This window comes from Copidosoma floridanum, unplaced genomic scaffold (genome assembly GCF_036245765.1).
Source record: "Copidosoma floridanum isolate Cflo_tuat_1 unplaced genomic scaffold, Cflo_Japanese_pri ptg000027l, whole genome shotgun sequence".
Lineage (NCBI taxonomy): Eukaryota > Metazoa > Arthropoda > Insecta > Hymenoptera > Encyrtidae > Copidosoma > Copidosoma floridanum.
This window is the reverse complement of record NW_028321904.1, coordinates 13,231,731-13,257,631: the sequence shown is the minus strand read 5'-3', so window position 1 is coordinate 13,257,631 and position 25,901 is coordinate 13,231,731. Positions and strand designations below refer to the sequence as shown.

At 39.0% G+C, this 25,901-nt stretch overlaps 2 protein-coding genes across 2 annotated transcripts; both read left to right on the top strand.

Annotated features, from left to right (window-relative positions):
• The first annotated feature begins 1,041 nt into the window (after positions 1-1,041).
• On the top strand, positions 1,042-7,219 carry LOC149373788 (uncharacterized). The gene is made up of 4 exons (XM_089595712.1): positions 1,042-2,061; positions 2,266-6,274; positions 6,633-6,682; positions 6,884-7,219. Exons 1-4 carry the CDS (start codon positions 1,042-1,044, stop codon positions 7,217-7,219), a joined length of 5,415 nt encoding a protein of 1,804 aa, XP_089451838.1.
• Positions 7,220-8,169: 950 nt separating this feature from the next.
• Positions 8,170-22,275, top strand: LOC149373787 (uncharacterized). Its single transcript, XM_089595711.1, has 2 exons — positions 8,170-8,244; positions 20,308-22,275. Exons 1-2 carry the CDS (start codon positions 8,170-8,172, stop codon positions 22,273-22,275), a joined length of 2,043 nt encoding a protein of 680 aa, XP_089451837.1.
• Positions 22,276-25,901: the final 3,626 nt, after the last annotated feature.

Genomic DNA, 25,901 nt, shown 5'->3' with positions numbered 1-25,901 from the left:
GACAAAACCACAACTTATCAATTGCCGTGGACTTCATCAGCAACGAGCAGTCTTTTGGAGGCACCGACGAATACATCGTTTTTCCTTCGTCAAATCAAGGCCTTCGTCTCACCTCAACATCTGCGAGCCAGATTAGTAACACAGCGCAGGTATTTTGTAAATTTACTAAGAAGAGATAAAAGGTGTGTGTTTTGCGAGCGGCCAGGCAACTATATTATTCGAGGCCTTTCGAAAGGTAAAACAAATAAAGTCAATTTCGTTCCATGAGTTTAGAAAATTGTTCTTAGAGTTTATTTTGTATTCCTTTCCTTTACTATCAACCATGGCATAAATTGTGGCAGTTGCTCCGCGTATGATAGTCAATAATTCGATTGACTTAAAGCGTCAACATTTTTGGTAGCAGAGCGTGGTTGATAGTGAGAGGAAACGTTTTTTCTTCGTATCGTTGTGTCGGTGCATTTACTGTGGGTTGTAACAAAAAAAAAAAAATGTACTCGCAGAAAAAGCAGTTGTCTTCAACTCGGATGCATTGGGAATTTTGGCCCTTTTCCGTCTACTGGGATGTGATTTCGACTGGTTGAGCACCGTTATCGTGGTGCTGCTTTGATTGGATACTCGCAGCGAAGTCGCATTGCTGCATGACGATAGAGGACGGCAAGCATCAACAACTTCGAGGTCACGATTGTTTACCTTCGGCGATTATTCCTGATGTACGTGCTACACATTGAGCACGGAGAGGTCACCGTCGCTGCTTGAGATACCTGCTCGCTGTATACCGATAAGTAGACGCTTGGCTCAGCCGAACTTTTGTGTTGTTGTTGTGGTTTTAATACAAAACTTGCTTTTGGTACCTTGTAAGCATATTCGTAGGAATTTTAACTTTGATTTTAAAAATTTGTTTTAGATGCTCAAGTAGAAGATTGGAACTTTTATACTTGTTATTGTTAATTTTACTGTGAAGGTTTTTTGTTATCGTTAATTATTGTAAGGAAAGTACAGCGAATTTTTGTTTCTTGTTGAGAATACATTGAGATTGGCACGATGGCACAGACTGCTGTTTCGAAGCAGGTGCGACGCGCACAGTTAATTATTAATTTCGCACAAAATACTTTTGAGAAAGCCGGTCCGACTAAACAGACTATAGAGCAATATGAGTCGCGTGCGCCCTTGTTGGAGCAATATTGGTCAACGTTTGTAACTGAGCATTATGCACTTATGGAGTACGAGGATCAATTAATGGATCATGATTATTTTCGTCAGGACGGTTATGCGCGGACGGAAACTGCATATCTTGATGCTCGTTCGTTGTTGGCGGCAAAAATTCGTGCACTTAATAATGCAAAGTCAATGCCTCCGGGTCATTTGGGCCTTAATATTGAGCCTGGTCTAGTAACGACGTCCACTTCAACCTTGCCTTCGGTTTCGCTTCCCATGTTCTCCGGTCGACAGGAGGACTGGGAGAGTTTTAAACAACGCTTCGAAGCCGTAATGCAGTCGCAGACAAACATGTCAGGAGTTACTCGGTTGCAGCATCTTTTGAATTCGGTACAGGGTGCTGCTGCTAGTAGATTAAAGGGGCTCGCAGTTATTGAGACGAATTACTCTGTGGCTTGGGAGCGTTTGCTGCGGCGCTATGATAATCGTCGTTTACGTCTTGCGACTCATTTGGAAAATCTTATTCAGTTGCCCACGGTTCGAGCACGCCGAGTGGACGATCTTTCGGCTATTATTGATCGCGCAGAAGAAACCATACAGGCACTCGTCGATCTTAATTGGCCTATAGAGCAGTGTAATCATTTTGTTGTTCACTGCATCGTGCGTAAACTTGACTCGGGCACGCGAGAGTCGTGGAATGTTTCACAGGAAGGCAAGGACGCATTCGATCAGTATAAAGAATTAATTGCCTTTATAGAGCGTCGAGCCCGATCTGTGGACCAGTCTCGCTCTGATTCAAGAAGTGAATCATTTTCTCGGGCCGATTCAAGCGGTAAATCGGGTGGTGCGATTAGGAATCAGTCTCGTGCTGTCGTGGCCAACGTGGCGAATGAGAATTCTAGAGAGGTTTGCGTATTTTGTCAGGGCATGCATTATGTATATTTGTGCGAAAAGTTTCGATCGTTGGATGCTTATGCGCGGTTCAAATTTTGTAAAAAAGAAAATTTATGTTTAAATTGCCTGGGGAGGGGACACCGTCTCGCTGATTGTTCCTCGAAGCGCTGTTGTAGTCATTGTCGGAAGCGTCATCATTTATTGTTGCATTTGCAGCCTGCTGGGGGCCCAGGGTCGGCTGCTTCGCAGACAGGAGCACATCAGGCTCAGACAGTTCATTCCGATTCTTCGAATGGTAGTAAGGAGATCACTGCTGGTGGATCGACACTCGCTTTTGCGGCTTCAATTGATGGTCGAGTTCTACTTGCTACAGCAAATATTATTTTGAAAAATCCGAAAGGTGGATCTCGTGTTATTCGTGCGCTTATAGATCCGGGTGCTGAACGGTCTATTCTGTCAGAGAACGTAGCCTCTTGCTTGTTATTACCTCGGAATAGGGTTTCGGTATCGATTTCAGGCGTTGGATCAACGGTTTGTGCTAGGGCGTCGCACGAGGTCACTGCTCTGATCGGCTCCAGTGTGGATAGAGAATTCGTGAGTTCGCATCGATTTTTGGTTCTTGGTGAATTATCTCGAGTTATTCCTTGTAGAGTGACGGAGATTCCAGACAATCGGTATTTGAGTGGAATCCAGCTTGCTGACGAGCAATATAGTTCACCCGGTCGCGTTGATGCTATTCTTGGTGCTGACATTTATGCCGATATATTGAGGGAGGGCATACGACGTGGTCCGATCGGGGCACCGGTAGCTCAACTGACGGTGTTTGGTTGGATCCTCACTGTTGATATTAATTCGGAGAGTCATTCGACTGTGCACGCTCATCACATTCGTGTTGATGAGAGTTTAGATAAGTTAATCGTTAAATTTTGGGAGATCGAAGAGGTGCCCGATACTAAAGTTTTGTCAAGGGATGATGAATATTGTAACGAGTTCTTTCAGCGGACCACCAAACGTGATCAGTCGGGTCGATTCATAGTTCGACTTCCGTTTCGCTCCAATGCTTTGTTGAGAGATTCGAAGGAGATAGCTTTAGCGTGTTTGCTTCGTTCGGAGAAACGTCGGCAGGGATCTTCCGAATTACAAAAGGCTTATGATAGTTTCATGCGCGAGTACCAAGAGTTGGATCACATGAGGAGAGCATTGCAGTCGGAAAGGAGCGCGGCTTTGTGTTATTTACCTCACCATGCAGTTTTTAAAAATGATGGTTCAAAGAAATTACGCGTAGTGTTCAATGCGTCGCAAAAGTGTTCTAACGGTTTATCGCTTAATAGTCTTCTACATTCCGGACCAAAATTGCAGGTGGAGATAGCGGCGTTGATTACTCGTTGGCGTTTTTTTAGGTTTGTTTCTACCGCAGACATAGTAAAAATGTTTCGTCAAATTCTCGTACATCCTGAGGATCGGAGATGGCAGAATATCCTTTGGCGTTCTAACAGGTCCGAATCCATACAAGAGTATCAATTGTCAACGGTGACTTATGGTACTGCTCCTGCTCCATTTTTAGCGATTCGTACCTTGTTGCAGTTGGCTGAGGAGGGTAAATCAACGCATCCTGAGGCGGCTGCTATTCTTCGGTCACAGGTGTATGTGGATGATATTTTTGCGGGTGCTGATACTTTGGGGGAGGCAACTCTTCGGCGTGATCAGTTGGTTTCGTTGTTGGCTGGTGCTGGTATGCAGCTCGGAAAATGGGCGTCGAATACAGTTGAACTATTGGAAGGAATTGAGGGCTTGTCAGAAGGGGAAGTTTCTGTAGATATCGATGAGATTGTTTCAGCTTTAGGATTGAAGTGGAGTCCAAATGAAGATGAATTTCGTTTTAAGATTGATCTTCCTACTCTTTCTGTTAAGATCACGAAAAGGCTTGTTTTATCGGAGACTGCACGTTTATTCGATCCTCTTGGTTTCTTAGCTCCTATAATTGTCGTGCCAAAAATATTAATGCAAGATATGTGGATTGAAAAATTAGATTGGGATGTAGCTCTTCCAGCTGACTTCGAGAGGCGTTGGTTGGCATTTCGTGATTCATTGAATCAGTTGAGTGAGATTAGGATTGTTCGAGCAGTGGGAGTCATATCGACTGAAAACTGGAGTCTCCATGGGTTTTGCGATGCTTCTCAAAGGGCATACGCTGCCGCAGTTTATTGTGTAACTTCTGATGGAAAATCTACTTTGTTGATGGCTAAGTCCAAGGTGGCTCCAGTTAAAACTCAGTCGCTTCCGCGGTTGGAGCTCTGTGGGGCTGTTCTCCTTACTCGTTTGACAGATTTTATTATTGGGCAGCTAAAAACGAAGCCGAAAAGTATTTCCTTTTGGAGCGACTCCCAGGTTGTGTTGGATTGGTTGAAGAGTCATCCGTCGCGTTGGCCTGTTTTTGTTGCCAATCGTGTTAGTGAGGTATTAACTCGTTTTCCTCATGTCACATGGAGTCACGTGAGGTCTGCCGATAATCCTGCGGATATTGCTACTCGAGGAGTTACACCATCGCGACTAGCTCTCAGTGAATTATGGTGGCATGGGCCTGCGTGGCTGGGTGATGATAGTCCTCCATCTCTGTCGGTGGCATCCATAGAGGGTTCCCAGGCCGTGGCATCTCTTGTGGCTAACGAAGTAGAGGAGAGTTCGGGTAGAGTAGAATCTGAAGCACTTACTCGGTTGAGGCAAATATCAAAGTATTCTAAGATTTTGAGAGTGCTAGTGGTTATATTTCGGTGGCGACTTGGACTGCGAGTATCGAGTGCAAATGTGAGTTCCGTTGCTTCGCGAACCTGGGCTTGGCGGGCGGCACGTATCTCCTTTTATAGACTTATACAGAGCCATCATTTTTCTCGTGAGATTGACCATTTGCAGAGAAAGAGCTCGATACCAATGATCTCGCGTTTGTTGCGCTTGGCGCCCTTTATTGATAAAGACGAAGTGCTGAGGGTTGGTGGAAGGCTTCAAAATTCTGTATTGAGTTTTGAAGAAAAACATCCTGTTATATTGCCAGCTGATGAGCCGTTGGTTCGACGCTTAGTTGAGTATTCTCATTTTATTACCATGCACGGTGGGGTTGCGCTCATGCGAAGTTATCTAGGTCGTTTTTGTTGGATTGTCCATGGTAACAAGCTGATCAGAAGTGTTTATAGAAAGTGTGTGATTTGTACGCGTCATGCTGGTAAGGTAGTTGAACAAAAAATGGGTATTTTGCCTTCCTATCGATTGAATGGAACTCGAGCGTTTGCCTTTACTGGAGTTGATTTTGCTGGACCGTTTCCCATACTCTTTTCTAAGGGTCGCGGGGCCAAAACGGTCAAAGGATACGTAGCGATCTTTGTATGCATGACTGTGAGAGCTGTACACATCGAGGTAGTGTCGGATCTTTCTTCTGAGGCATTTCTTGCAGCATTTCATCGGTTTACTGCTCGTAGAGGTGTTTGTATTAGGGTTTTCTCTGATAATGGTACCACGTTTCGAGGTGCTTCACGAAAAATTGAGAGCCGTTTCAACGGAGCGTTCAAGGAAATGAATGATGTTGTGGCTCGACTGGCGGAACAAGGGATTGTATGGGAATTCATTCCACCCAGGGCGCCTCATTTTGGCGGTCTATGGGAGGCAGCCGTTCGATCTTTTAAATACCATTTGCGTAGGGTAGTGGGTGAGAATTCGCTTACTTTCGAAGAATTTTCGACTTTGGCAGCACAGATTGAGGCCTGTCTGAACTCTCGGTCTTTGTGCCCTTTAAACTCTCAGGGTGAGGATAGTGTGGCATTGACCCCGGGTCATTTTTTGATTGGATCCGCACCTCTGTCTGTTCTTGAGTCCTGCTCTGATCCAGGTGAACGATTAACTTTGTATCGGCGTTGGAACCTGCTTACTCAGATGCGCAATTCTTTTTGGGTTCGCTGGCGCAAGGAAGTCCTGAATCAATTTCAACTGAGAAGTAAATGGCTTAAGGAAAAGGAGAATTTGCAAGTAGGTGACGTAGTGATTTTGCGTGAAGAGCAATCTCCTGCTGGTCGATGGCCATTGGGTCGAGTGATTGAGTGTTTCCCTGGCTCTGATGGGTTGGTGAGAGTGGTAAAAGTCAAGACGGCGGCTTCAGAATTCAAGAGACCAGTCATTAAATTGATAAAGTTGCCGGTTGATCAGGAATTAGGGGTCGCGATTGCTCAAATAAATGGGAGTAAGTTGCTAGAGCAAGGCGGGCGGTAGTCAGTTGTGTTGGTTAACTCTCCAGGCAATGCGTAGAAAAAGAAATGTATTTGCTAGGAAATCCTGCGTCAATTTTAATTAATTATTGCGAATTATAAAGCGAAAATTTTAATTGTATAAAATTTGTTGTAAGATCTTTTGAAAACACACTTTTTAGTATTTATTTTTTGTAGTGATAAATTTATTTATTTTTTCTTATTTTTATTATTTGGTTAAAATGTGGAGTGTGAGTTCAACGGATCGTTGAAGAGATTTGTTCAAATTTCAAGAATTTAAATCAAGTTGAGCATTGTTATAAAGAATTTGGCTGAATTTTAATTTTGTTTTAGAATTAGTAGAAAACCAATTTGATTGTTGCTTGGCCGCAACAAGGCTGGCGGTATGTTCGGATGTATGAGAAAGAGAGAGAGAGAGATGTAAGAGTAGAGAGTAAAATTGTAATTTGAGTAGTAGGTATGCTCTCTCTGTGTGAGTCTGTGTGTTGTTAGGTATTAACTAGACAAAGGATAGCTCGCTTTTCCTTATGCGTGGGGGAAAATTTCTTGAGGTAGTCGATGGTGTGAAGCGTATTCGAGTTCAGTTCGGCCGGAGCAAGCGATTGGGAAGCCACGGTGTCGACTCTTCTTCAAACTTGGAGATTCGAGAGAGCGACAAAACCACAACTTATCAATTGCCGTGGACTTCATCAGCAACGAGCAGTCTTTTGGAGGCACCGACGAATACATCGTTTTTCCTTCGTCAAATCAAGGCCTTCGTCTCACCTCAACATCTGCGAGCCAGATTAGTAACACAGCGCAGGTATTTTGTAAATTTACTAAGAAGAGATAAAAGGTGTGTGTTTTGCGAGCGGCCAGGCAACTATATTATTCGAGGCCTTTCGAAAGGTAAAACAAATAAAGTCAATTTCGTTCCATGAGTTTAGAAAATTGTTCTTAGAGTTTATTTTGTATTCCTTTCCTTTACTATCAACCATGGCATAAATTGTGGCAGTTGCTCCGCGTATGATAGTCAATAATTCGATTGACTTAAAGCGTCAACAGTAGGAGTGCCTTCTTTTTGGGCGCGCTGCTAACTACCTCCGCATCATGTTGAGTTTGGTCCTCAAGATGACCATCGAAAGCGTTTTTCCCTGTCAGGGAAGAGCTGAATGGTGACACTTGCATTGGGGATTTTTCGACCTCTATGTCGGAGAAATTGGCTGCGGAATTTTCCGCGTCGAGATCGCGCGTGCGCCGTTTTTTCGGGGGTGGATTTACACTTGGGGAATTCACTGGGGTGTTTACCGTTTTCGGTAGCGCGGGGAATTGCTCAACTTTTTCAGTGGGAGAATTTTTGAGATTTAGGGGGTCGCTGTTTCCTGGGGACGGATTTATAAGGCCTGGGCCTTTTACGAGCGAGATTTTAGCTGCAAGGGGGGATTTCGCAAGGAGTGCTGCGATGGTCACATCTTTCTCCTCGTTGGAGACTTTTAAAGAGTTTATCAGCTGGATGGAATTTTCCAGCTGAACTGAGTACTCACTCGTTATTTTTTCTAGGTACTCGATCCGTTGTTTTTGGCTCTCGAGTTCCTTGACGATTTCGGGTGGTAGTGTTTAGGCCCGAGAGAGCGGGCTGCGCTTCTGCTGAAGGTTGCGTCGGTTGACGCGGAGGTCTCCGCTCTTCAGCTCGAGGGATTGCTGGTCCATTGGCCAGCTGTCTGTCATATTAGACACTGCGGGGAACTGTGCACTATTGTCACCTGCACTGGCACTGTCACTTGCACTATTTAGCGCGAACATCTCGGAAGATGAGGAGTCTGTTTCGTCCAACAGCGCGTTGAAAGAGTTAGTCACACTGACTTGAAATTGTGGATTATCCACAGTGTTCATGGTTTGGCTGTTCCCTTGTGAAGGGCTAGCCAATTGGGCCACCCCTGAGGGTGGCGTGTACGCGGGCGTGGGAGTTAGTGGAAACACAGTCGCGCGGCGTGACTAAGTCGCGCTTACGGAAAGAGATAGAGGTAGCCCTGAAAAGGGCCGTTTAGAGAGAACTCAAGTTTGAGTAAGAGCGATGCGTCACGGGCGTGCGCAGAAAGCGTGCGTTCGGTATGAGCGCTCGAGCGAGACTCATAGGAAATATGCTGTAAGTTAAGTATGTGTTAAGAGAGAAATTCACTTATGTAACCTGAAATCTAAAATTTACCTATAGAACAGAAAGTTTGTCATCTGATTATACATACAGATATAAAAATAAGGTTTAGTAATTTTTACAATCTCTATTTTTGCACTTAGCGCTGACTTTTCAAAAAAAGTGATGTACACCTGATACGTATTTTAGACTCACTATCACTTTTTAATTCAAAAAGTTCCAAGTATACGATGAAATTAATTAAAATCGTACTTTTGTGTCTTCTTTAGCTAAAGAGAAGGCTATTTATGTATTTATAATATCACGATGGTCTTGACCAATAGAAAGTATTTTGGGATCCATGAGATATAATTTAATTTTTTGCATTTTCAATAATTATTATTTCGATGAAAATGTCATGAAAAAAACCAGGTATGGATCTTGGGACCCACGGCAGAAGTGAAACTTCTAAATCGTATGTTACTAAAGTCGTCACAATAGAAACTGAGATAATCAGATAAACACCTCATTTAGATAGGTCCTTAAGAATCAGATATTAAAATAGTGAATTTTTTAATATTATTGCGTATTCAAGCACGTACGTGCATAAAATATGTATACTTTAATATGCTACTTATGTTACACGCAATTCGCGCATTTCAACTGCTTCTATATTTGCTATAATGTATATGTATAAGTACATGTACGAATTGCTGGTCATGTAATGCAGAATCAAACAAAAATTTTTACTGTACTACGCCAAAAGAAGGTACTTACGTCCCGTTACGTGGGACAAAATTTCTTGTATCGGCGCAACATTAGTAAAAAATTGTATCCTCCGTGAAATTAAGTAAAGTAAGTCTCAGATCTTACGTATACAGTCGCCGTAAGCGAAGCCTAATATTCTTTTCAAGATACAGGCGAAAAACAAGAAAATCGAAGTTATGTTTGTGCATAGTCCAACCCCTCCCTATTTATGAGCCTCGATCAAGTTACCTGTCAAAATTGTTATTTCGGGTCTATCTGGCTTCCTTTTCTAGATATGACTGGTTTTTTGGGTTTGACAGGTTATATCGTAACAAAAATTTTTTGAAAATTTTGTAAACATCCGTATCAATTTCCTTAACATGGCATCCCTTCGCCCTTTCCTTTTGAGATACAGCGTGTGTTCTTGTTTTCAAAGATTAGTTTGTCATATTATACATATGTAATACTGTATACACGCTTATTTACGTACATGTTTATTGATAAAAGGATAAATAGGAAAGAAAAAAGATTTTTACTATGTTTGTTTTTTAAGACTTCAAAGAGATCAAGCGACGTCTTGTGTCAGGCATTATTTACTTGATAGTATCTTAGCTGTAACTTAGGCCCAGCTTAGCCCTTAGTACAGCCACGTTACAATTTCCACCATACGGCAGTAGGTATAGAGGGATGCTGTATAATACATGTAGATAAACCATTGTGTGCATGCGAGAGACAGAGAGAGAGACAGATAAACAGATCCTCTGCGCTATAGTCAGCGCTGGCTGGTACGGATATAATATCCATTGATACATACACACCAGCGTTGGCTTGTTTTCTCGCTCGTTTTACGAGTTAACTTCCCATATAAGGATAGCCTAAAGAAGTTTCACTTCAAAATTATGAGAAAAAAATGTAGTAAAAATAAGGGGTGTAGATTCAAAAAATAATTAATTTAAAATTTATGAGAATTGCTGTATGTATAAATGAAAATATATCTTTTATGAATAATTTTAATCGAAAGAAAACTGTGTCACGCTCTCAACTTCGTTTTTAAAGATACTTTAACAATTAATACAAAATATCTACGCAGTACAGACAGAATGCTGTATTTTAATAATGTGCCAGTTAAAAAAAATTGGAACTTCTCAGTGGAAGCAGTGTTATATTTTTTTACTGAAATATTACTAACGGGACACGTGATAGCCATTAACAGTTCGTACAAAATTATTATTTGTGATAAATAATGGTGTATGGTTTTGTGACTTTTAGGTTCGCTAATGGCAGCAGACGTCTCTTGGCCTTCCCCTTCGACCCAAATGTTCCTATATAGCTAAACTTTATTTAGGAGAAATTGTACCGCTGCTGTAAAGTAAAAATTATAGCGGATTTAGGTTAAAGTTTTACAGATTCCAATAAAATTACCATGAGCTATGGTAAAAATTTATGCACTACTAAGATAAAAATTCACGTAATAACAAAATGCCACAGCCTAATCGTTGCTCTTAACATCAAAATCACTGTCCCTCTTTTTTGCGTGTAGATAAGAAAGATTTGTTTTACAACTAGAACAACAAAAGATGCTCTGTGCACTTTGTTAGCTTATAGTTTTGATTTATAAAGTGTAACATCTAAAAAGTAGACTAAATACTGTTTTTGGTAAACTTACGTTGATCACTTTGTAGCGGACTGATGCTTTGTGAATTTACTTGTCTTCTAGCTGGATTCGGCATTTTGGTTGTGTTAATGTTGATAGTTTTTTCTACCTTAACACCATGCCTGTTATATAAATCTATGAAGTGACAATAACTATTTATTAGTACAAATTTTTCACTATCAATGCCGTACCGTCAAAATAAAAATTCTAGCAAAAACGGTATTTGTATTATCTTGCTTATAATTACTTAGCAGTTACGAGCATATAAATGTAAAATTATGGATGGTTAAAATTAAAAAAAATACATAAAATTATTGAAACCTTCAAGCCTCACCTTTAAAGCACCATTTAATTTGTTTTAAATTTTCTACCTTAAAAAATGATAAAAAATACATTTTTTCCTAACAACGATGAAAAATTACCACTTTTTTTAGGAGGCTTTGATGGTTAGTGTCGTACATAAACTAGGGTACCACAGGGCCACAGGGGCCCCTTATCAAATAATGTCCTTCAAAGATTAATTTTTTAATAAATATACTGTGTATAACATAATTTATGTTCAAGATTAGGATATTGACACAAAAAAGCCAAAAAATGATGATTATAAAAATTCATCGTTTTTTTTTTTTTTTCTAGTCAATTGGTATGAAAGGTGCATTACTAGTGGATGCATTTTTACAGAAATAGTTATAGCAAAAAGCAGAAAATAAATATTTTATGCTTTTGTTTCGATTTTTTCTCAACTGAAGTGGTTAATCCTGTTTTTTTTAAGAACATGAAATCTTTATGAAAAAATACATAATTACGATTTTCGATTCCTGAAGTTTATTATTTGCCTTTAAAGTTATTGTCAATTTTGTGATGCCTCCTATAAAACTAAGTGGTAAAAAGGCAAGTTTTCAGTTGCAATTTTCTAAAAAATTAAGTAGTTAACCAAACAATTTTTTCATCACTAATGAATTTGGCATACTGTTAGGTGAGAGCCAATGCTTACACAGATATGAGCGAACGCGAAGAGTATGCATGTGCGGGTCTATGTACGTATCCCATAGCAGTGATAACGGGTCGCGAGTGCGAGCACGAAAGAGCGATCGAGCAGCGAGGCCAGTCCCCGTGTAACTGCCAACTAGCGCACACATGTAATTAGAAGCATTGAATAAATGGATTATTAAGTTACATCTTCAGTGCAGTCCTTGATTTAATCCCTAAATACAAACATACAATACATACTTTGTTAGCGTAATATCTATATTTTAGAAGTTTTCATCATTGTAATAAGAAACCAGAAAATTTTATTGAGAGAATTTAGTTTAAAATTTGCGTTCGAATTTGGCTCTGACTTTACCTTAAGATATTGTTAATTTATTTACACGTGTAATTGTCAATTTTCTTGAGCTCGTATGTATGCACTTATCGTCAAGGACCTCATCATGGCTCAATTTCATTCATAGTTCAAGTTCTTTCAATTTCATTGCCTCTAACGACAGGTTCCATCGGTATGTTTAAGGACGATCTCCGGGTATAGTAATTTTCGTAAGAATTTGCTGAAATTGAAATATGTGTGAAATGAAAGTGTTATTTACACGTGTGCAAAATTTCAACAGGTGTTTCCTTACTAAATTGCGAACTATTCAGTTTTAAAGATTGTCGATTTAACAGTGCAGTATATCTGTAGCTATAATCTTGGCAAAAAAACGCACACTTTCGAGCATAACTTAACGAATTTCGGCTGATTGAGGTGGTTCTTTCATGAAATGATTTTAAACAAAATGATATAAAGCCTTGACGAATCATTTATTAAATTACAATTCACTACTCTTGAATATTTTAAAATAGGCTGACGAATATGAAAGAAAATAATAAATGAAAAGTTAAGTATGACATGCGCTTTTATGACAACTAAGCATTCTTTTACTGAAAGTTGTAGCTTAGTTATTTATTTACTCAACATAATTGAGTAAAAAACTGACATAATAAAGCTTACGAAATACTCAAAATTCTCTGCCATCTTCAAATATATATGTTCATGGACTTAGTCAAAAGATATTAAAAAAAAGCTGAAGCATTCGTTTCCGTTTCCTATGTTGAAAGCATAGGCAAGCATCAACTGCTGGTATTTTGAGGTTGAGCTAAAATTCTACGTAATCATTCTGACAAACTTTTGTATTAGATATCATGATCTATTACTTTGAATCAGTACTTAATTTGACTTATTAAACAGTATTTACAAACAAATGTTCGAGATTCAAGCAGTATTGATAAATATCAACTTACAAGTTACACACCTTTGACTTAATTGGGACTGTCATAAAAGAACCACCTCAACTGTTTCTCTTATACTTGCATACTTCTATCTATACCCTCTTTATTTGTTGTAAATGGAACGGGGATGGCCACTAACAATATTCAACCAATAAGAGGGCGAAAAAAAGAAAAGACGTGGCACTTTAGGACTGTCTGGACCCCCCCAACCTACCCTGTCTGCCATTTTCAAACAGTCCAGTGTGCGGTACACAATTTTAACCAAGTTTATTTTTTTTTTTATATATTCACACAATCAAAATCTTTGTTATAATAAAAAAATATACAATTAACTGACGGATCAGGCGAATGGACTCAAAATTGTCAGAAAAAAGGTCTTAGTTAGGGGCACACGTAAAAAAGTAATATTTTTCATGCCTGGAGCAAAAAAAGTGGAACTTCTTAAATAAAAAATTAACCACTATGCTGATACATTTTACATTATTACGCACTTACGAACATTGTAGTGTCAGTTAAATCAGAAAATCCGCACTGTAGTAAAAACGCTCAAGGTAGAGAAAAGTTCTTATATAGATATACTATCAGCAAATACTAAAACTTTTTTTTAAGTAATAAAAACAATAATATTTAACTTCAGAAATTCAAATGTTTCTATAAATTCCTAACAGCTGATGATATACCTTTTAATAATTGTCTGCGGACTTTTTCCAAAAGTTTCCTTGGTGATAATGGATTGATGTTGTTTACTGAACATCCATTTTGCCTTATGCATTGGTTAACCAACTTAATTGGTGTCCACAAAGTATCCGTTAGATCTCTCAGATAAATGTCTGGATTTTTTTGCAGTAGCATAACTGTCCACACCTCGTCGTCGAGAAATATCAATATATTACACAAAATGTTTATCTATTACGAAACAACATTACTTTAATAAACGTAAAACCGTTCCTAAAAGCTAATTGTCACAAATGATATTCTCTCCGAGAGAAATGCTGAAGAGGAGAATGGCGCTAATGGTTAGTTTAACGTGATAGTTTATGGAGCGTAGCCCCATAGTACTAACGCGATGGTGGTCACTTTACAAATATTTTTGAGAACCGTCATGATGGCAGAGCGGAATAGTGTAGCTTGCCGATTAGCAAAGTTATAAGGAGCATTTGGCGTTCAAGTCTTACCGTTTGCCTTCGCACTTTGAAAAAGTGTCGAGTGAGACAAAAGAAAAGACGTATGATAATATAAAAAATATATTTATGTATATGTATACATGTGGCCGCAACATTAAAAATGGAGTGTGAAGGCAGCACTTGTTGTTCTTGAAATGAATACTGTAAGAACATCTGATATTATAACGAGAACAAGATAATACCATACAGACACATCTATTCATCACTTTAAATTCAGGGAAAACAGAAATCAAAGTATAACAATTGTAAATAAAGAAATAAATACTTTATGCTAGTAAACCGAAAGAAAACAGTAATTACACAAGCTATGTTAGGTAGTTGTTCTTTAATATAAAGGCCAGATATCGCTATTTTGCATATGCAGAGGGTCAAGGGACAGTGTGGCAGGACTCCAACAAAGAAACTGTATATCTATGTATATTACTCACACACGACTTATACATATATCGATGTATGTCGCTCAAACTTATGAATCTTACAGACGTAAAATTCCGAGCCATACGATTATTAGTTCATTTGGATTGAGTGCATGTCGGTCTTGCATGAATATGGCAGAGTCAATCAGAAGAAGCTACCGCATCTACCACACTGTTTCCTAACTCTCTGTATCCGCAATATAAAAAACCAATCAGAGCTATTTCGGACCACCAGATGTCCTAATTAGTGCAGTACTCGATGATCAAGTATAACGTGTTACTGTTAAAAAGTTGCAAGAGTTTATATTATTTTTGTAACACTGATTTCTTGATCCGACATTTTTCAAACACACTTTCACCCGATTTCAAAACGTATAAAAGAAAATAAACAATGACTTTAAATCAGCTGGTTGTGTTTTCTATTAAGGAAAAAGAGCTTGCTCTATTCATATGTACAGGAAAAAAAGCTACGTAGCTCATTTAACTCCATGAGTGTGAGTGAGAGGTCAGAGGTGTACTTTTCTCCTTTTCTATCTTACGGGCTCTAATATATATGTGTTACGGACCGGTCTTTCTTGCATTAGTGAATAGTGCTATCTTTTTTCCAAAATAGAATGACCTGCAACAGGGCTCCCGAAAGTGGCACCCAAAGTAGCGCGAAATTCAAATGGGCTATACGGAGCAAAACGCAAAAACCCACATAACTCAACAGAATTATCTAACATGATAAATGAATAAACCCCAAGCTATTAAACCCAAAAACCCAATGCTAAATAACCCAGTAACACGGAACGCCTACTAGCCACTTTTAAATTTAATGCTTTAAATAATAACAAAAGCGCCAATCACCACACAACCCGGGGCACTTACTGGCCACTTTGTTAAATAATATGATAAATAAAATAACAAAAGCGCCAATCACCACACAACCTGGGGCGCTTACTGGCCGCTTTGTTGATTAATATGATAAATAAAATAACACAAAGCGCCAATCACCACACAACCCGGGGCGTTTACTGGCCACTTTGTTAAATAATATGATAAATAAAATAACAAAAGCGCCAATCACCACACAACTCGGGGCGCTTACTGGTCGCTTTGTTAATTAATATAATAAATGAAATAACACAAGCACCAATCACCACATAACCCGGGGCGCTTACTGGCCGCTTTGTTTATTAATTGAATGAATGAAATAACAAAAGCGCCAATCACCACACAACCCGGGGCACTTACTGGCCGCTTTGTTAATTAATATGATAAATAAAATAACACAAGCGCCAATCACCACATAACCCGGGGCGTTTACTGGCCACTTTGTTAATTAATTGAATAAAGAAAATAAGACAAGCACCGATCACCACACAACCCGGGGCGCTTACGGGCCACTTTGTTAATTATTATAATAAATAAAATAACACAAGCGCCAATCACCACACAACCCGGGGCGCTTACTGACCGCTTCGTTTATTAATTAAATAAATAAAACAACACAAGCACCGATCACCACACAACCCGGGGCGCTTACTGACCGCTTCGTTTATTAATTAAATAAATAAAACAACACAAGCACCGATCACCACACAACCCGGGGCACTTACTGGCCGCTTTGTTAATTAATATGATAAATAAAATAACACTAGCGCCAATCACCACACAACCCGGGGCGCTTACTGACCGCTTCATTTATTACTTAAATAAATAAAAAAACACAAGCACCGATCACCACACAACCCGGGGCGCTTACTGGCCACTTTGTTAATTATTATAATAAATAAAATAACACAAGCGCCAATCACCACACAACCCGGGGCGCTTACTGACCGCTTCGTTTATTAATTAAATAAGTAAAACAACACAAGCACCGATCACCACACAACCCGGGGCGCTTACTGACCGCTTCGTTTATTAATTAAATAAATAAAACAACACAAGCACCGATCACCACACAACCCGGGGCGCTTACTGGCCACTTTGTTAATTATTATAATAAATAAAATAACACAAGCACCAATCACCACACAACCCGGGGCGCTTACTGACCGCTTCGTTTATTAATATAATAAATAAAATAACAAAAGCGCCAATCACCCCACAACCCGGGGCGCTTACTGGCCACTTTGTTTATTAATATAATGAATTCAAAGTTATTAATTGTTGTGTTATTTTATTTATTTAATCAATAAACAAATCGGTCAGTAAGCGCCTCGGGTTGTGTGGGGATTGGCGCTTGCGTTATTTTATTTATCATATTAATTAACAAAGTGGCCAGTAAGCACCCCGGGTTGTGTGGTGATTAGCGCTTTTGTTATTTTATTTATTCAATTAATAAACAAAGCGGCCAGTAAGCGCCCCGGGTTTTGTGGTGATTGGCGCTTTTGTTATTTTATTTATTATATTAATTAAAAAAGTGGCCAGTAAGCGCCCCGGGTTGTGTGGTGATTGGCGCTTGTGTTATTTTATTTATTCAATTAATTAACAAAGCGGCCAGTAAACGCCCCGGGTTGTGTGGTGATTGGCGCTTGTGTTATTTTATTTATCATTTTAATTAACGAAGCGTCCAGTAAGCGCCCCGGGTTGTGTGGTGATTGGCGCTTGTGTTATTTTATTTATTCAATTAATAAACAAAGTGGCCAGTAAGCGCCCCGGGTTGTGTGGTGATTGGCGCTTTTGTTATTTTATTTATTCAATTAATAAACAAAGCGGCCAGTAAGCACCCCGGGTTGTGTGGTGATTGGCGCTTGTGTTATTTTATTTATCATATTAATAAACAAAGCGGCCAGTAAGCACCCCGGGTTGTGTGGTGATTGGCGCTTGTGTTATTTTGTTTATTCAATTAATAAACAAAGCGGCCAGTGAGCACCGCGGGTTGTGTGGGGATTGGCGCTTGCGTTATTTAATTTATTATATTAATTAACAAAGTGGCTAGTAAGCGCCCCGAGTTGTGTGGTGATTGGCGCTTTTGTTATTAGTTAAAGCATTAAATTCAAAAGTGGCTAGTAGGCGTTCCGTGTTACTGGGTTATTTAGCATTGGGTTTTTGGGTTTAATAGCTGGGGGTTTATTCATTTATCATGTTAGATGATTCTGTTGAGTTATGTGGGTTTTTGCGTTTTGCCCATTTGAATTTTGCGCTACTTTGGGTGCCACTTTCGGGAGCCCTGACCTGCAATTAGATTCGTGCACAAACGGCAAAAATTAGAACTTCGATACCCAAATCCTATTTAAAATACACGTATTCACCGACATTATAACACCAGTCCATATACCAAGTTTACACGTCATTAAAGACGTCTCTAAAGACATTATTCAAGACGCATCTAGATGAGACGTAATTAAAGACGTCTCTGAAGACGTAACCAAAGACATATCTATAGAGACGTTTATGTGTAACAAAAGACCTCACCAAAGACGTTACCTGCAAAGACGTACATCTTCAGCTGAGGCCTGATCGGTCTGGGCCTCTAAAGTCGTGTCTTGTGTGCCCAAATCCCAGGCGTCTGTACCATCGTTTAATAATGATCCTGGGCCTTAGCCGGCACCTGGTCTATCCTACTGTTGTTGTCCCATTTCTCAAAAGTGACAGAGCGCCAACCTCATCAATATCGGTCATCGCCATTCTCTCTGACCATCGGTTTCGCGCTAGCATTGCCACTCCACAATAATACATCACTTGGTTTTTTTGAGCAAAAATTTTTTATTCATGTAATAGTCAATATTTCGTCTCGCCATGGAAACCTTTCCAAGACTGTAAACAGTTTGTCATACACATTAGCTAATTATACATAAAATATGAACTAAAATGAGAACAACGAAATAATACGTGTAGTACCCCCACCTGAAAAAGAATGTCGGAATTCTATGTAGAATTACTTCTGTAATACTTTTAGGAAAGCCATATGGCATTACACATGGTTTTACATATGGCATTACATGAAGGGTTTTAGCTTAGTGATGCCGTATGTAATTTCATATGAAAAAACACAGAATTACTAATTGGAAAAAGAAAAAATTTTTATCATCTAGAAATAACTAAAAAATACCATAATAAGTTATTTGCGGTTAACAATTTCTCTTACCATGGGGATGATGACTCCAAAACAAGGGGGTTCAGCTGATCTTACTTCTATACAAAAAAATTCAATTTTTCAATTTTTTTTTTCTTCCTGAAATATAACATGAATCTTCTTGTTTTAGTTATCTCACTTGTTTTACGCAAAAATCTCACGCACTGTAAATCAACAGTTTTATTTTATACAGAAACCATCTTACAAATAAAGGAGAAAACCTTTTACAATAATAATCTGTAGGTAGACTATTTACACTGACGGACAAACAGGCAATGAGATTGCAAGATACGCGGTCTTCATGCACATGTATACATAAGCTGTCAAGTCTGATTATCTAGCTAGTAGTGAAACAATGTATAAATGTGTGAGCGTAGATATAGTTACTAGAAATATGTAAGTACGGGTTAATACACATATATTAGTTTCGACTTAAGGTACTATTATTGAGTTGTTTTTTTAAAAATTAAGATATGGTATATTTGTACGTATTAGAAATATATCTAAGTCATTTTTTCTATTGATGTCAAGGTCAAAGAAAAAAATGTTCAACATTTCCATGATTTCTTTTTGTGATTGGTTTTGTTCAGTACCTATTATTTTAATATTTTTGTTATTTATGTTGATATTAATGTCAAAACTGCAGTTGTATTATCTCACATTTTTTAAAAAGATAAATTTTTTAAATTTCTTTTATATAGGCTATACATTTAATTGAGTATATGTTCAGGATTGAAGTGAATTTAGTCCGCGTTTATACATTAAACCTATTCTTAGAAATTCACCTTGACTTGTACATCTTTATTTCTCTGCGAGCAGTCACACTGCAAATGTAAACAAAGACTTTCACCCATGTTACAGACAATTTTTATCTTTTCTTAAGTTCTCTTTCTCTTTCTATTATTTTCCAATATTTTAGTTTCACACGAGCCACTGCTCTGCGTAGCAGTACACATAATATGCTAACAAATACATATCTATTCGCGCACTGCTCTGCGAAGCAGCCTAATGAGTCAGTCTGCTTTCGGCGCGTATAGCTAAAGCAACTCACAGTACTCGCTTGCTATATGTAAGGAGGCTCGAGACTCGACGCCTTGCATATACATAAAGACCGCGTTTTCCAATCTGTAAAATAGTCTGTAAATAAATAGTTCTAACAGTTTTATTACATCTCAGTCTTCCTCCATATTTTTGCTGCTTCTTCGTGTGCTTTCGAGTGCACGAAGAGCATCTATTCACAAACCTTACCCAGATCACTGTAATGAGCTTTTTCAAGCTCAGCCACGCCAACCGCAATACAGTCCACTACAGTCAATATCCAACATTTGGTCCTTCGAGCCGGATTACAGTGACGGGAAAGGATACAGTGTTTAAGTGTTAAGTGAAGTTGTGTCACACTGAGAGACTTACAACCTCTCAGTGTGTTGGTAAAGTGCTACAGTTATATTCTCGTGCTAAGAGATTTACGACCTCTTAGTACATTTGGTCGTAGGAGCCTTACAACCTCCTGCGTACTTCTGTGACGAGTTGAGCTCCTCGTTCACTACTCTCACCTCTTGATTCGTCAAGGCGGGCGGCATTTTAACATTTTTCCACACGCTTTACTACGGCAGCATAATTTCCAAGGATCTGAAAACCTTGTTCAAGCGGCAGCAAGAGTTATATTTGAGAATATTCAATGCCAAGACCAACCTCAAGAAGCTCGGAAAAGACAACATCAATAGATGTGTCGTTGACAAACGTCTGGGTCAACTTCGCATTAATTGGAATGACTTCTTGAGCAACCATTTGAAGATTCTCGACTTGACGGTTGACTGTGAACAAGAAATCGGCTATTTTGCTGAAGATAGTTACGGCATCGCGGAGGAAGCATATCTCTCCTCAGCTGCGTTCATGGCTAATGTGCTGCAGAAGCTTCCCGTCCCGCCACATCAAGATACTGCTCCCGCTACAACAGCTCCGTCAAGAAGCATGCCTGCAGTGTCCGTGCCTAATTTCTCGGGTCAATTTTGCGATTGGCTCGAGTTCAAGGACTTATTCTCGGCGATTATTGTGCGTGACTCTCGTCTAAGTAACGTCGAGAAGCTGCAGCAGCTTAAAACCCACGTACAGGGTGAAGCCGCGGAGATGCTGAAGACGATTCAGCTTACAGACGCCAACTTCGAGGTCGCTTGGAAAGCTCTCGAAGACCATTACACGAACAAGAGACGTCTCGTCTCAGCTCTTGTTCGAGATCTGCTCAATCTACCAGTCATCACTATAGAGTCTGCTTCGGAGCTCAAGGCATTGCTTAGTGGCACAGTCAATGCACTTGCAGCGCTTAAGCAACTCAACCGCCACACGGACCATTGGGACGATTTGATCGTTGCACTCACCGTTCGGAAGCTCGATACTCAGTCCTTCCGCGAATGGGAGTCGTCGATTTTCTCTCCAACTGATCCACCTACGTTCGCTCAGCTTAAGACCTTCATAGAGCAGCGCATCTCAATGCTTGAGATCATTAATGCATCTGTGAAGGCCTCCAAGGTCAAGGAGAAGTCAAAAAGCCACGTTGCGCTTAACCAGTCGGACAAACGCCATAAATGCTTCTACTGTCAAGAAGAGCATTTTCTCTATCGCTGTGAAGAGTTTCACGGCAAAACTCCACAGGAACGCAGACAATTCGTCGCCCAAAAGGGTCTGTGCACGAATTGTTTCGGCTCACACAAGCTCACCAATTGCAAGTCAAGCCATCGTTGTCGAACTTGTTCCCGCAATCATCATACGATGCTGCACGATGAGACGTCATCCTCTGCACACGTAACGTCATCAGGTACTTTGCCAGCTGTCTATGGCAAAGAGAGTCAAATATATTGTCATCTACAACTACCTGGTACTTCAGCTGTGTGCACGACGCTACTACCAACAGTACTCGTCCAGCTGCAAGGACCCGACGGACGCAGACATATTGCTCGTGCCTTGCTCGACAGCGCTTCACAAACTACGTGTGTCGCAAAAAGCCTGTTGAAAAGGGCGGGCATCGATTATAAACCGCAAGAACATAGCTTGCTGGGAATTGGCGGCTTTAATGGCCCACCAGTGCATGGAATCGCACACCTCAAAATTTCACCGCTAAACGACGACAAGGTCGAAATCGGCTTTGACTCCCAAGTCATCTCGCTCATCACGAAGTACTGTCCAGGCCGACACAAAATTCATAGCGCTTGGCAACATCTCAAAGGCTTAGCAATGGCAGACGATTTTCGCGAGAGACCCTCAGAAATTGAGCTGTTGCTAGGTGCCAATATCCTGCCTCAAGTGCTAAAGAAAGGACTACGAATTGAAGCGCCAGGGACTCCAATGGCTCAACGTACCATTTTTGGATGGACGGTGTCAGGTGTTTTACAAACACCAGCTTTATCTTCATCATCGCAACTTGCACATCATTCTCATCACCTTGTGTCAGTGTCAAATGCAAAGTGTCGTGTAAAAGAAAACAATATTTCACTCAAGTTTTGTTCACAAAATAGGCGGGCGGAATGTTCAGGATTGAAGTGAATTTAGTCCGCGTTTATACATTAAACCTATTCTTAGAAATTCACCTTGACTTGTACATCTTTATTTCTCTGCGAGCAGTCACACTGCAAATGTAAACAAAGACTTTCACCCATGTTACAGACAATTTTTATCTTTTCTTAAGTTCTCTTTCTCTTTCTATTATTTTCCAATATTTTAGTTTCACACGAGCCACTGCTCTGCGTAGCAGTACACATAACATGCTAACAAATACATATCTATTCGCGCACTGCTCTGCGAAGCAGCCTAATGAGTCAGTCTGCTTTCGGCACGTACAGCTAAAGCAACTCACAGTACTCGCTTGCTATATGTAAGGAGGCTCGAGACTCGACGCCTTGCATATACAGTATACAACATACGTTCTGTCTTAAAACTGTTACCCAGAAAACTTTGTTAAATAACATATGTATATTAACGCGTACTTATATATTTCTTGTAACTATATCTACGCTCATACATTTACGCATTGTTTCACTACTAGCTAGATAATCAAACTTGACAGCTAATGTATACATGTGCATAAAGACCGCGTATCTTGCAATCTCATTGCCGGTTTGTCCGTAAGCGTAAATAGTCTACCTACAGATTATTATCGTAAAAGGTTTTCTCCTTTATTTGTAACATGGTTTCTGCATAAAATAAAACTGTTGGTCTATAGTGCGTGAGGTTTTTGAGTAAAGCAAGTGAGACGTACTACACGTATTATATCGTTGTTCTCATTTTAGTTTATATTTTATGTATAATAAGCTAATATTTATGTCAATGTGTTTAGAGTCTTGGGAAGGTCTCCATGGTGAGACGAAATATTGACTATTACATGAATAAAAAATTTTTGCTCAAAAAAACCAAGTGATGTATTATTGCAGATGTTAACCCTAAATAAGCTAGTAAGATTGCCTGATTTTCTTTCTGCTAGTTGGCGTTATCATCATCATTATCATCATCATCATCATCATCATCATCATCATCATCATCATCATCATCATTATTATTATTATTATTATTATTATTATTATTATTATTATTATTATTATTATAATTATTATTATCATTATTATTATTATTAAGGATGACAACTCCTGAACCAAAGTTATTAAAATCTGTTTCTAACAACAATTACCATCTCACAATAGCACTGCAAAAACTTGATAATTTTTTTTTAATCCTCCGTAACTTGCAAAATTACAGTTGTTTTTATCATCAATAATTGCATTGCTAGTGATCATTGTTGTAATTATATAGTCGGATGCAATTCACTGAAACTATACAATGAACTTATTCAGTTTCGCTGGACGATACGGGTTTTGGATAAAAAAAAAATTATTCGAGGCTCGGATAGTTTTTTTCAAAGTAATTGCTGACATTACTAACGATTCTGCAATTTTAGGTATTTCTTACACATTATAATTTACAATAGGTCACTCGCAGAGTTTTCTGACCACACTTAATACATTAAAATATATTATGTTATCATGTGGAAGAGAAGCTTTAAGTGTAACTGTAGAAACGTACAATAAGAATAAACGAAATCTTTAAAACCTTTTAAAACCTAAGCATATTAAATGCAGATGATCTACTGGAAACTGTTTCACCATATCTATATCAAGTCTTTTAAAAGGTGAGTAATCGTGATGATACTCTCTCGGTCAACAATTATTGGCTATTATTGTACCTGTAGTTTATAGCTATATTTACAGCTATAATCAGCTCAATTATTGCTATAGTTCACAACAAATTAGCTATAATCATGTAAACATAATGACTTAAAAGCAGCTGTTTACAATATAAAATCATCGCGGAATTTATAGCTGTAAACAGTTACTTTTTATAGTTATTATTTGTACATGATTATAGCTACTTTGTAGTCAATTATAGCTATTATTGTGGATAATTATAGCTGTAAATAAAGCTATAAATTATAGTTAAAACAATAGCTCATAATTTTTGACTGAGCAGTTTACTGCTGCTCGCCTAGCTTACCGCATCATTTTAAGTAGCTCAATAATGAATCAAGTCAAACTATAATGAAACTAAACTTTCGTACTAGATTTCTTTGCGCACTATTTTTGGTCAAGGCTAACAAACTTTTTACTTTAAGGTTAAATACATTATTATTTTTTTTTTATGTAGTAAATTAAAGTGCTTTCTGGTTATTTAATCATAATTAGAAACAAACTCGCCGAGAGGTGTGTCTCATCAGTTTCCTTTTCTCTCTTCCTTCACTGCTTAACCAAATACTTCAAAATAATACAGTCTATTCTTTTGTGAGTTAAAATGGTTAATCATTATCAATGGCGCTTTCGAGCAGTTACAGCAAGTTAATTCGCGCATCTTCAACCTTACTTCTCTTGACTTAAATCACGTATATTTCAAAGACGAGGCCTTTTAGCTATCAGGAAGTTTTAAAATTCTTGTGAGTTTATGGATCATCTTAATGAAATTAGACAGTTAGAAGTTCCAACATAGACCATTTCCTCTGGAGCTGACATCACAAGTTCTACAGCGTCAACCTTGCCTAATAGAGATCTCACCCACTTCAGCGGTGATCGAGTAGGTTCGCATAATTTTAAAGACGTCTTTTGTGCATTAGTACATAATAAAACTGAAATTTCATTGATTCTCAAGCATCATTATCTTTGTTCACAAGTAACTAGTCAAGCCGCGGTGCTCATCAAAAACTTGTCTCTAATGACAGATAACTATGTTCAGGCTTGGAACACTCTGTGTCAATACTACGAAATTAGATATCAAGTAGAAACTAACTAAGTCGATTCTAAATGCCAATGCTACGAAAGTAGTTCTATAAACGAACTTCGAAGTCTGATCAGCAATACAGTCAGACTGCTTGCTGCCTTAGAAGTGCTTAACAGACAATAACATAGCTTGGGCAATTTTTCATCGGCATAGTTACCAGTAAGTTAGATTTTGATACTGCTAAGTACAGGCAGAAGCACTTAGGTGCTACCACCGAGCCGCCTTTTTTGGCTCAATTTAACCAATTCCCAACTGATGACCTTAGAGTCTTATATCCCTAGACCTGTATCGATCACAACCGCTCAAAATCATAAATAGGGTAAAAAAGCAGTTTGTCCACTACGGTAACTTATCAAACTAATGCTTTTAAGTCAAAGGTTTCATGACCTTGTTACAATTCTGATCACAGTAATTGTACTTGTGAACTATCTAAGTCAAAAACTTGACAAGAAAAAAGGGATATTCAGCTTAAAGCTAACTTCTGCCTCAACAGTTAAGGTTTTCATGCCACTCAAATCTGTAAAGGTAGAAGCACTTACAGTGTATGACATCAGAAGCATCAGACACTGATGCACCGCGAGCGAAAGTTGCTCCACCAGGACAAAAAAATGTCAGTAGAGCAATCCGTGCTCCCAAGTGTCATTAGCTTCTAAAGCGCTCGCTTTATTATTGCATTTGCCTTCCCAAAAGGTTAACGTCTAATTATCAGGTGTTAGAGGTCAGGAGTTGGCAACAGCTCAGAAATCAATTACCTTCCAAATAAAGCCTCACTTCTACTCTGATTTTAAGCATCAGGTCAATGTCCTTTTAGTTGACAAGATGTCATTTTATCGACTGTCATTCTCCTGTTTAAC